Source organism: Lissotriton vulgaris, chromosome 9 (assembly GCF_964263255.1).
Source record: "Lissotriton vulgaris chromosome 9, aLisVul1.2, whole genome shotgun sequence".
In the NCBI taxonomy this organism is placed as follows: Eukaryota; Metazoa; Chordata; class Amphibia; order Caudata; family Salamandridae; genus Lissotriton; species Lissotriton vulgaris.
The window spans coordinates 1,065,451,800-1,065,465,161 of NC_141697.1; the positions used below are offsets into that span (position 1 = coordinate 1,065,451,800).

At 47.7% G+C, this 13,362-nt stretch overlaps 1 protein-coding gene across 2 annotated transcripts in view; it reads right to left on the minus strand.

Moving 5' to 3' along the window:
* Positions 1-13,362, minus strand: part of TAFA1 (TAFA chemokine like family member 1) — a 1,279,349-nt gene that overhangs the window by 92,073 nt on the left and 1,173,914 nt on the right. The window contains exons 5-6 of one of the 2 annotated variants that reach the window (XM_086936838.1): positions 3,114-3,238; positions 2,807-2,887 (exon numbers count right to left, since the gene is read on the minus strand). In XM_086936838.1, coding sequence (XP_086792964.1) covers positions 2,846-2,887; positions 3,114-3,238 — 167 coding nt within the window. In that variant the 3' untranslated portion in view covers positions 2,807-2,845. The remainder of the gene's footprint in view (positions 1-2,806; positions 2,888-3,113; positions 3,239-13,362) is intronic. The other variant, XM_086936839.1, reaches the window with a different exon arrangement.

Here is a 13,362-nt window from a genome sequence, read left to right on the forward strand (position 1 = left end):
TGTACTGCTGGGGGGGGGGGGGGCGTCTTCCCTCCCCCAATGTCTCACAATGTCGAGGCTCACCACTGCTAGGATCATTTTGGAGACGACAAACATATATCTGTTGAGGATCACCTCTCCCCAGATCCCCAAGGATGTCAATTGGGGGCGTAAGTACCAGGGTGTCACTTACCACTTGGGAGAGTCATCTCTGCATGGCTGACCAAAATCTATGCAGTTTTGGGCATTCTGAGGTTGTATGCAAGAGGGTGCCCCACTAGCCATACCCCCTTAGGCGATGATCTGTGTAGTTTGCCCACATTGCAAATAATTGTATTTCTGTGTCATAGGACCTGTGTAGAAGCTTCAGCGGGGCAAGTCGGAAGCCCGCCCGAATGGCTACTTCCACAAGGTATTGAGATGCGGCTTCCCCATCCATTCATCGTACTCCATTTTGCCCAGATCCATTTCTGATTTCTCACTCAGCCTCTGCAGGAAGGGATGAAGGTGTACCAGGAGTGTAGAGTAGATCTGAGATGTGATGTTTCTGTGTAAAGTGGTGACCAGAACCATGTGTTTAAATGCAATCGCCCTTAGTTGAATGTAGCGTAGGAATAGGCTCCTAGATGTGTTGTATTGTCCGTATAAATTATCGAAAGGCAGCCATCCCAGTTCTCCTTTCAGGTCCCTGAGATTTGAGATGTCCAGTATATCCCACTGCCGGTGTCCTGCCACTGTGTGCAATTCCACAAGAGCACTGGACTCCCACAATTATGTCTCCGGGTCAACTTCTCTACCCAACACATCCTCCATAGCACCTGTTTCCAGGTCTGAACCATCACCTTGATGAACCTTGGGAGGTGCGTGACTCTGTTTGCCCCACATAGATGCCCCACACAGTCTCCTAGGAGTCCACTGCCTGTTGTCTGCCAATAGAGAGGTGTCCTGTCAGTGCTGCGGCGGTGCGTGTTTTAGGCCCCCCCCCCAACCAAGTCATTGTGCCTGCACAGACTTCTGTGAATTGCTCCCTGCTATGATGGGGGCCATCGCGCTGTACATTTGCTCTGTGGGAAAAGGCATGTTTCTGTATGCTGGTGGCTGTGATGCCCTGCCCAACTGTTGTAGCCCTATTCATTGCCCCGTTTACCCAGGGCGTGTTGTGCCACATGTTGAATGTTTACATACATTCCTTTCCTTTTATGTAGTAAGAGTGCTTCTGGGACTACATTTCCCACTTACCCTGGAGAGCCGCCATCTTGGATGTGACTGATTTCCATAATAGGTGGCCCCTACCTACGGGGGCTGCTCACTCTTCATGTGTTCTTGACGACGCAGGAGCTCACTGTTCCTTCGCTGTGTGGAACGGCCTCTGAAGTGGCCTTCCGTCCACCTGTGAGCATCTCGCTTGAAGCGCAACAGAATATTGACAACTCCAGTTCCATGCCTCCTCCCTCTGTTATCTTTTTAAAGCTCAAAGGTGTAGGTGAGTCTGCTACCTGTGAGTGAATACAGGATAGATCTTGCCGGTGTATGTGCATTCCAGGCGCATATGGGCAGATGGGTTTGCCTTTGGTGCGCTTTCGACGAGCAGCCATCTGATTTTTGTAGCCTGTGATTCTGGGGGCATAATCAGGGGGCGTGGTACAGGTCACAGCTGAGCTCGATCGTGAGCCCGACCAGTAAAAACAGTGGGGGGTAAAGGAAAATGCAAACTGGGGCCGAGAACCCCTCAAGACTGCACAGGCTCTCCTGCGAGGGGTACCGAGATTGGAGAATAAAATAAAATGAAAAGAAGCGTGTGACAAATGAAACCATAAAATTGAAAGAAATAGGTACAGCAACGCACCTCAAGATAGCGCTGAAACTATTGGAGCCAGGAACCTCCAAAAAGGAGCACACCAGTGCCTACAAGGAAATCATTATGGCACTTACATTCTGATCCTTTGGGAAAGGACACAAAGTCTTGCAAATAAAGTCAACATGCCTGCACTAGTATTAGGACAGATGCAGAGACAGAAGGGTTTCAGCATAGTCCACTCTCCAGGATACTGTCCATAGGATGTAATTGCCAAACTATCTCAGTCACTTTGTTCTCGGTGCAGTAACATTTCACTTCAGCTCTACAAATTCCGTTAAACTTCCAATGACTCATTGATTACATCTTTCTCTGTATCCCTGTATAGCTTATCACTTGGCTAGATATGCGCTCCACAAGTCCCACGTGCTTGCATACTGCTTTTACGTCCCACCTTTATACCATAAAGTGTTTCATTGACAATACAAACATTCAATCCCATGCTGATACACTTTATTTCTGGTGGGGGGTCCCATTGGATGGCAGTTCAAACAAGCGTATCTGCCATGCTATATTTAGCAATGTTCACCGCTTAGATGCAAACTTCATCTTGACTTCTGTTCAAAATTCTCTACTGTGGGGGTTCAACTTACTCTTTTAATGCAGTCAAGTGCATTTGATTCACAGTATTGCTCAGGACATTTATGTAACCTAGAAGGATTCCCTAAAAACATATTTTTAGATGTTCTGAGTTTGCTGATCCTGCCCACAAAACGTTTGCCATGCCTGAACCCGTGTCCTGTTACAAGGTAGTTAGTAGGAAAGTGGAAGCCAAGCATCACTGGTGAAATACAATACATTGATTTCAATGGGCTGAGAGGTTTGTAAGGGCAAAACCTTTTGGCTAATAATGATGTGTACGCCAAAGAACTGTAAACGTGTGGAAGGAGGAGAAAACAAATGTTTAACAAAAGCAATTTCTCAGTTCAAATCAGTGCTTGAAATGGAAAAAGAAGAATGCCAGGTACTCACAGTATCTGCAGTCAGGAGAGAAGCGGTTGTACCGTTCCATTAAAAGAATTGTAGTTCTGCAGAGAAGTGCCGATACTCTCCCTTTAAAAGACAAGAAGTGCCGGTACTCAGAACCTGACAGCACCAGCCCATTTAAAGCACTGGTTCAAATTATTTTAAATTACCTTTAACTGTGCAATCGCAGACAACATGTTCACTACAAATGCTATTTTTCTATTTTAGAAATCATGTCAGCAATCAGGAATAAAATATTCGTAAAGACTAGATTTCTTGTTAACATCGAAATAAGAAGGTGCCAGTTACTTACTCTTGTGGTCTTAACTTTATTGCCAGTTGCACACATCCAACCCGAGTTATCCGGTAAAGTCTTGCACTCCTCTCCTTCTAAACAGGGCTCCATTTCACACCACCATTTTCCAATGACTATGGAAGCTGAGGAAGACAGAGAAGGTTATTGCTTTGAGAGTACACCTTAATTTTAAGTCTCTCTAGTTGTATGTATCACCTCTAGCGACATGGCTTGGCAGCAGCACAAAGCAGACACAGATTTACTGCATTTCCCAGGAGGCATTGATCTAAACACAGTAAAATGTTGATGTTGGGCTACTCTCAGTGACAATTTAAACTGGTAATGCGTGCCTGCTTTCCTGATGGGCCTAGCAGAGTCCACAAGGAGCTGCCTTTAAAAGGAAAACTGAGATGCGAATGGCCGGAAAGAAGTGTGCAGCATGAAATAGGGCAGAAGCGAACACAACGCAATTACAAAAAGTGAGAGAAATACATATCCAATGACCTGATTATTAGTTTACTCCTGGAAACCACAATATATAGAATATTTACAGCAAATGTTGAGTGACCATTAAAATTGAAGAGATTCTTCTTGATAAATACCAACATTTTCAAGAATATTTCTATTTGTGCATTTGCAACAAAGCACGTGCTAGTGAAAAGACGAAATTGAGACCGTAATAGGGTTACACAGTCACTAATGTGCTGTCAAGCATATGTATTTGTTGATGACTGGGAAGACTTATAGACTGGTGGACAAATTTATGCAAAGTTTTGTATCGCCCTGCACTACATAAGAGGATGCAGAGAGGCACAAAACCTAAAATGAGTTTTACTGAGTCACGCAAGGCCACATTGCCTGTCCCTGCATGACTTGATAAATCTAGAGTAATGAAAGGTAGCACAAATCATTACCTTGCGTTACTCTGCGCCAGGTATGCATACCATAAGTGGAGCGTGGATGTTCGCACGCAACCACCCATGCATTCTGACATATTCGCAGATTCTAAATACAACTGATAGGTAAGGGTCCTAGGAAAAGATTTTTAAAGACCTGAGAGGAGAGTTTCCCCAAAACATAAACTATAACAATAAACAATCCCGGGTCTATTCAGCGCAAGTGATAGTGAGTGTTATATATAAGGAAGGATTAAAGAAATTAGAAATAATATTTTCTCTCTACAGGGGAGATGATCCCTTGAGGACTGGAACCCTCACTCACCCAAGGGTGACATGCTTCATCATATGGGTTCCTCCTCCCAGCAAGAACATGGTCTTGCTGAGGGTTACAACTCCTCACTGTGAGGGAGGAGCTCAGGGATGTTTTCAAAGTGTTCCCTAGTGTACTGAGGATGCTAGAATCCCATATGTGAAAGTTAAGTGTGGTGAGGGTGCAGCGCAAAGTAAATTAAAAAAAAAGTGGACCTAAAAGTGTGCTAAAACTATCTAGGGAGATATATGAATACTCTCTTTATTAGTATATTCTCACTGGCAGGATTAAAAATGGCAGTGCGTAGAGCAGTATGGATTTAAAACTGCTACATAGATGTGGTCGACATGTTTCAGCCCAATGATCATGCACATGTATCGGGGGCTTTCTTCAGGACCATAGGTCAGATGGTAATCGCTGCTGTCAAAAAATGTGCTCCAACAAATAAGTGGAAGTAATATGAAAACAGATACAAAACCAGTAATCCACTGTCACTGTGTCAGGATTTACTGGGAAAATCCTCAACTGTAGGATAAGCCTCCTCACCTCCACCTGGCAACAACTCAGGGGATGAGGCCCCGCTCTGTCCGTCGGTACCTCGACTATGAGAAGAGCTGCACAGATTCACCAACACAGGTAGACTTGGAAAAGCATCAGAATTGAATGCCTCCTCACCAGATGCTCAACAGGGAGAAATATCTTTATTCCATCTCATTGTTTCCTCTTTTTGGAATGATAACCAAACTGTCATGCTTGTGTTTTAGGAACATGTTTGCACATCTTCTTGTAATAGGTAACCAGTGCTACATTTAATGTTATCATTTAAGCACTAAAGCTGACAGACCAAATTCAAATTCTTTGAAAGTCAGACATTACAGCAATTCTCTCCTGACACCTGGGCAGAGTAAGAGATGAATTGATTTGCTGGGATCATACCAGATTCAGGATCCTGTTGAAGAATATCTGTCACATTCGGAATGTGCCTGGATTCTAATTTTGTCAGTACACGACAACGTGAACATTGTTCTGCTAGGCTTTAAAGCTTGTCATTGTGCATTAATTATTTAAAAATATCTACAGTGGGGAGGGCTCTTTATGAAGGGTTTTTCAAATACGATTTTTGTTCAGTATTAATGTTCCGGTGTGCTTTAAAAAAGCCCTTTATATGTCTTTAACCCCTTCGCTGCTCATGTCGAGCTCAGCTCGTCATGCAGTACACTGGTCGTGTGCTCGTCATAAACCATCAGATATAACAATTTCCAGCACAGGAGAGGAATCAGCTTAGCAGTCACCTGGTTAATTTGCCCAAAATGGCCTAACGTAAAACTTTGAACCTACAGTGATAGAATGGACATTTGAACACATGTAGAACAAGGTTATTATCCCAGTGTACTTAGGAACAACAATTTTCACCTGCAGAATCTCAATGTCATTAAAAAGTCATTGTATATTTTTGCCAGGGATGGGTGTTATGGGGGAAGCAGATACACAGCTGGCCATATAGGACGTGGGTTAGGAATTTCTCATAAAAATGTTTGCAGTGTAATATAGCGCAAACTCTATCAGAAGGTATTGGAGCGTTTTACATAGAGCAGCAGTTCTTTTACAGGACACATGATTTTTTATTTTTTTTAGGCACAGGGAGATTAAGCAATTTTCCCTGAATCACAGGTTGTTGAGCAGACGCCGAGAGGAACTTGGGGGCATATTTACAAGGAAGTGGCGGAGTGTGGCATTAGCCTTCTTGGCTTAATGCCAAGCTCCACCACTTCTGAAATGCAGGGCTGTAGGCTTGCGATCCCCCTGCGCTGGTGCTAATTTAGCTGCCTAGACCCAACGCAGGCACTCATTAGGCATGAGCGGATTTTGCGGATTGGCAATCCGCGAATTTGCGGATTTGCGAACTCGCAATCCGCAAAATCCGCGAATTCCCGCGAATTTGCGGATTTTTTTTTTTTTTGTGTTCGCCCGTGTTTCTGCCAGTTCGCGAGGGTTTTTACAATTTCGCAATTTGCGAACTTACCTGTCGGGTCGCAAGTTTTGCGAACTTGTTGTTTCTACGTGTCCAACCTGTTTGGGACACTCTTCTTCATCACTGCCACTCTCTGTCACCACTGCCACTCTCTGACTACTCATGCCACCCTCTGGCCCACCCATGCCACCCTCTGTTTCATCACCACACCCTCTGGTTGTCCAGTGTACATTATTTTCGGCAAAGCAAAGCACACCTTCCCTGCCTCAAGTGACCTGAATTAATTTGGGGCTGATTAATGTGTCACAGAATATTTTTTTAGCTGGCACCTGCTTCCTTAGTGCGCCCTGATTAGTGATCTTTTGCACTTGCTAAGTGCTTTCATTGTTGCAAAATTAGTTACAACACCTGCCCTGCCCCAACTGACAATAATGAATTAGGGGCTGATTAATGGATTTTAACTTCCAGCCTGGCTCCTGCTTGTCTCCCTTAGCTGTAATTCATGACCTTTGTGGCATATGTGTAACTATTCTGAGGTTCAGAGCAGGGTCACATAATAGTTTCAACTGGCAACTGAACTCTGGAGGGGCCCCTCAGGAAGCACTACAGGAAATGGCTACTAATGATGTGCCTGAACTTTTGAACCTGGTAAGTAGTTACTTTCAGTTTTGCTTAGATCATATTTCTGCAATTTCGCACTTATTCGCGGGGCGCGAACTCACGCGAACAGTGCGAGCAGTGCGAGCAAAATCCGCTGCTCGCGGATTTGCGGATTTTGCAGGAAATTCGCAAATCTCGCGGATTGCGGATTTCCCGAAAATCCGCAAAATCCGCGAGCGGAACGGATTTTCCGCCCATGCCTAGCACTCATGCAGAACAGTGCAAGGGTGCCTGTGTTGATGAGAAGGACTGTTTATGTGCAGGAAGGTGTCCCTTCCTGCACATAAACAATCTGAAATGGCATTTTGAAACTTCTATGTGTGCTGCTTAATCCAGCACACATTGGGGTATATTCACAAGAACATGTGATAACTACCGCTAGAGTAGCATAACATAACTTTCAACATCGCAGCCCATCACGGGAAAATAACCCCATGTCAACGTGGAAATCACAACATAGCGGTAGCATGCAATAGTCTGCCGAAACCAGAGACAATGTCCGCGATACAACCATCTCGATTGAGACAAAAACACAAACCACAACACCAAAAAATCTGCGATGGGCCAAAGCGTGATAAGGAAATCAGCGATAAGCTGCGCCAGGCCTGCAACACACACCTGGAAGGTGGGAAAAATCACCATAAAAGTAGAAAAAATACCCAAACACAAACTGACCAACGCCCAAGCACCATGGAGGCAGCCGGAGCAGGCGCAGAGGACGAGCGCCACCCCACAAGCGCCGGGGACCTCGGGGACAGGGAAGAGCAAGGAGAAGAAGAAGAGGAAGACGAAGTTCCGTCCGCAGGCGAACGGGATCATAGTCACGGAGGTGATGGAACACCATCAACAAGTGTTCGTCACTGCCAACGTGTCATTGGGCACCAAAAATGGAATATGGCGGACATCGTGGACAAAGTGAATGCCGTAGGTGAGCACAAGTGGACAATGGACGCGGTCAAGAGGCGATGGAATGACATCAAGCGGCGGACCAAGGAGAAACTCTCCGCCAACCATGAGACAGCAAACCAGACTGGAGGAGGGGGCCCAGTGCCACAGCTTGAGCTGGATGACATGGAGGAGATGGTGTCAGCGTTCATCAGTGTGGAGACTGTGGCCTTATTTGGGGGACCGGACACTGCTCTACAGGACACAACACAACTGCAACAGGGTGAGTGACCACCAGGTACTGGGGGATGGGTGGAGATGGGCACAATGGCACACATGCACAATCAAGCAGAGCACAGTGCACACCCACGATGACTCTGGGTCCTCTCCCATATCTAAAGACTGTCACAATGTACAATGCCATGCTGTCTGAATGTCAACATGCACCATGTGGCAACATACATGTGGACACATTGTAATACACCATCTCCCCTTCACATCGCAGGGACGCCGTCAACACCTCCTGCTGAGTAGTCCCAGCCACTCTTCACTGATGACAAGGAGGACAACTCCAGCATCGACACCCAAGACATCCAAGACATCATTGACCTCATCTGGCACTCACCTCCAGGATCAGGGCAGCCCAGCTACATTGAGGAGACCCCACCCACTACCTAAAGTATCCAGCAGGAGGCACCCACAGTCCCGGCACTCCCCCAAGACCCCAAGAACAACACATGGCCTTTGAATGCTGTGTGCTGGAGTGCCAGAGGGAGACTGCAGAGCAGGTGCAGTTGGGCTTCGGAAACATGGCAACCAAACTTGACACCATCCTTGGGTGTGTAGCCCTGATCCATGATCTCCAACAAGCCCTGGCTGACATCGCAGGAATCATGACGTGGAGATAAGAACACCTGTCCGCTCAGAGTGGCTCCAGCGATACCAGCCATGAGCTACCACACATGCAGAGGCTCATGAAGGACATGGTGCAGACAGAGGCGGAAAGGATGGCAGCCACCTCTGTACATCAGCGGAATGTAGCTGGGATCTACCAAGCCCTGCAGATACTTATCATGGCATTACTGTCACAAGGCATGGTGATGTTGAATGCTGCTGCCCCCACACCATCCACATGTCCACCCCCTGGTGTGTCTATGCCTCGCTGTGCAGCAGGCCTAACCACCTCCGGCACCTGAGGTGTCAGTAGCACACATTGCGGCTGAAAATCCACCTCCGGCACCTGAGGTGTCAGTGGCACACAGTGCAGCCGACAATCCACCTAAGGCACCTAAGGTGTCAGTGGCACACAGTCCCACAGCCGGTACAGCAACACCCACAGGTGGGCCAGGGCACACATCCAGGGACAAGCACGTGGATGGGCTTGTGATCAGAAGGACTCAGTAGCATTCATTTCCGCCACCTGGCCTGTTCGTGGTTGGTCCAGCACCTGGCCTCATGACCCTCCACTGACCCCCGATTTACTCAGATGCACTCACCTTGGACAGCGACATGGACCGCCACATCCTGTTTGATGACCAATAACACAGCGACCAGCCTGCGGACTGCATCCCTCCTCTTCCACAGTACTCGTCATCCACTGATGGACTCTGGCTGGCCCTCCACAGGCCAATATCGTGTAGTGTGCTCTGCATTGCCCTGTACCGCTCCAGCTGCAGAACTGCACTGGATGTGCAATAAACATCCAGTGATGCACTGCTGTGTCATGTCTTTCATCATGTATGTATGTGTGGATAAATGTAGGGACAGTGATTTCCCTTGCGTCAATGATGCTCATCCTGTGGAATGCCAGTCAGAGGGTGCTGCATAGCAAGTTGTGTAATGCATCCTGTGGAAACCATAACAAGGACAGACACATCAGCCACTTCCTTGTCCGGACATGGACTGAGCCACGCCCAGTGCCCACGAGTCATTCTTGCAAGCCCTGCGCTGTTAAGGCATACGGCAGGCCAGACCATTCCACTAACGTTCCGAGGGGGGGCCTCAGTGCTACCCGTTGTAGGCGTACTCGCTGGTGGTGTGCAGATCACTGGTCTGGTTGTCAGCATGTCACAGCCATTCCCTGAGAGCAGGTTTGCACGCACACAACACCCACCCGGCACTGGCATCACAGGCCATGTGACCCCACCAATATAAGGGGCCGACGACGTCACATACCCTTCTGCCAGTGGTGACTGGATGACGAACCCGAGGCCTTGAGGCTGGCACGGGCCTACCACCACGTGGCGCTGACTGGGGTTGAACAGGGTTTGTGTCACACGCTGCATTGAGGCCTACACTGGCCTACTGCCCTGCCATGTGACGCTGACTGGGGTTAAACAGGGTTTATGGCACACGCTGCATTGCGGCCTGCATGGGCCTAACGCCCGCCACGTGGCGCTGACTGGGGTTAAACAGGGTTTGTGGCACATGCGGCATTGCGGCTGGCACAGGAACCCCGCCACGGAACGGTGACTTTGGGTGCACCGACTCATTGGCACCTTGAGCTGCTGAGCGGGTGTGCAGCCTGCGATGATGCCTGTCCTGGCGGTCCGGACAGCTCAGGATTTGTGTGCCTTGCTGGACCGCAGTGTACCGCAACATGGCCTCGCTTCTGGGTTCACAGCGTTAGTGGCACCCATTGGGCTGAGTGGCTGTGCAGGCTGCAATGTTGCCGGGTGCCCTGGTTTGTCCTATCCCATGGTGTGATCAAGTCCCAACACCAGACGTGTGACCTGGTGGCCTGCACAGCGTGGAGGGATGGTGTGGAGAGTCCCATGTCTTTGGGCCCCTGACTTGTGGCTTGCAGCAGCATGTGGTGGGACCTGCAGTCTACACGCCAGTGGCAGACTGTGAGCAGTGAGGCCGAGTGTGCATGGCGGGCATGCTCCGATGGTCGGCGGGAGAGGCTGGGATGCCTCTGCCTGGGTGTACATGGGCGGGTATGCTCCGATGGGTGGCGGGAGGAGCTGGGATGCCTCTGCCTGGGTGTGGATGAGTGGGCATGCTCCGAAGGGCGGTGGGAGGGACTGGGATGCCTCTGCCTGGGTGTGCATGGGCAGGCGGGCAATGTTGTCTTGTGCAAGTGTGTGTACTGTGCCAGTCATGTCTCTGGACTCATTTTCAGATGACACCTCTGTCTCAGATGTGTGTCCTGGTGTACTGCTACACGTACCGGCAAGTGGTTGGAGACACACTGGTGGCAGCAGGTGAGCTGTGTGGCCTGGGCGCGCAGGGTCGACGCCCTCTCTCTCTCTCCCCCTCTCTTCTCTCTCTCTCTCCCCCTCTCTTCTTCTCTTCTCTCTCTCTCCACCCTCTCTTCTTCTCTCTCTCTCCCCCTCTCTTCTTCTGTCCCTCTCCTTCGCTCTCTCTCTGTCCTTTGATGTGAGCAGGACACACCTTCTCATCATGTTTTTTCTTCTTGCAGGCTGTGACTGACGGATTGTGTCGAGGGGAGCCGCCATTTGTCTTCATTTGATTTCTGTGTTAATTTCAATAAAGTTTCTTTTTTTGCTTCGAAAGTGAATGTGTGATGCTCATTTCTGTGACGACACATGCATGTCACCAGTTGCGATTGTGCGACATCAGGCGGATTATTTCGCACATGTTTCTCTGTGGCTGATGTGGCATGTCTTTGGTCGGGGGTGCCAGGGAGGGGTGGTCCAGGGGGTGGTGTTGGTGGGTGTTGTGACCCTCTTGGGTGCCCATGCTACATGTTCAGTTGCTCCATGGCATCTGTTGCCCTTCCGATGATGTCTTGGGCTGGGATCCCTATTGTGGTGCAGGCTGCCGTCCGACTTTACACCAAGTTAGAGCAGGTGCAAATTTCCTGCTGCTAACGCGCCTTATTGCGCGTTTTGTGTTCTTATCGCCGATCTGGCTGATCATTGTGAATGTTGAGGTGTGGTGTTGTTGCGGCTTTTTCCATGGTAACGCCTACTCTACATCTCATTAGCGATAGTTGCAGGGGTCCTCTGTGGCAATGTTTTTCGTTGCTTCTATTGCGGGAAAACTGGTGCTGTGGGCTGTTAGCACCAGCTGGTGACTGGGGAGGTAAATTTATCACGACTTTGTCCGCGATAATGTGCCGTTAATTTGGCGATAGCTCCTTGTGACTATGCCCCTTTCTGTGCTACCTAATCCAACACACATAGGAGTTGTAAAACATATATATTTTTAAATGATTGTTTATCATTGTACCAGGCTAAGACCAGGTTTTCTCTGGTCTCAATTTTGGCACTGCCCAATATTTACGCCAACCTTGTGAATATGGGGCAGCGTCAAAATCAATGGGTGTTGGGGTGGAATGACCACCACAACACCCATTGCCTGCCCTTTTCACGTCAAGAACAGCATGAAACTTTGCCTTATTCACAAGGTCGGCGTTAAGTTACGTTAACGCTGCCTTGTGATAAGGTAAAGCCCCTATTGCCTCCACAACTTTGAGAAAAGTGACCTTTATGTGGCGATATGGGTTTGCAAATATGCCCCCTGTTCTCCCTGTTCCAAAGACGGCAGCTGTGTCCATTTTATAGACAGTGAAACTTTTCAGGCGTCAGAAATATACCATCTGGGAACATGTAGAGAATAATTGTTCGAAGTACAGAAAAAAAATGAAGCAAGAAAATGTCTCCGGATTCTGAGCAACACGTTAGTTATCACGGGCTGCGTTTCTTCATTGTCAACACAATGGCGGTAGTTAGGGCAATGAATGCTTCTTTTGTTCTGCAAAACTGCAATCGTTCCAGCTGCGAGGCATTGATCGAGTGTACGATTGCCCGCTATCTGCAGGACATTACATTGCATGATGCTCACGAGCAGCAATTTATCAGCAAGGTCAGATGGCAGCCTGCGATTCACTCAGCCCCCGGATGTATAACTGGATCAGAGACAGAAAATCCTTTAATTGCATTTCGTACTCCCCAATTTCTCTTGCGAAACAAGAGCAGTGACAAGAGAATTAGCGCTGTGATCACAGAATCACAACGAATGCATGTATCTGGCTCGTGTCAGGCTGAAAGAGGTAATGCCGAGAACATAAACCCATGATGCATCCTACTGCACACTATTAATGCTTACTCTTAAAGCAACCGCCCGCACCTGGCATTGAAGCTGAAATAGTCCTATTTCTAGCTTCCAGGTTAGTGTGTGTTCTCCTATCAGCCTTTCTATTTCCCTCCCCACAACCTTTCCCTTTTTTTTTTTTACTTTTCAGCACTTTTACTTTATAACGTTTATGATTTGAATATTGTATTTTTTAGGCACTGCCGACTAGGGATAGTTGACGAATAGGATTAAAATACACAAGAATATATGTGGATAAACCCAATGAATTACTTATATTTGTATTGCAACTATTTCAAAGAAATAACCCAGACTCAATGGCAGTAAACTGCACTGAGAAAAGTGAAAAATGCACAATAGACAATAACCTGTAGATTTGATTGAGTTAGCGTAGTCCACGATGAATGCCGCTGTGGTATGTGTTTTCATATCCTTTTTATTCACAGAGAAAATAAATTGAATATTTCCCATATTTATAGC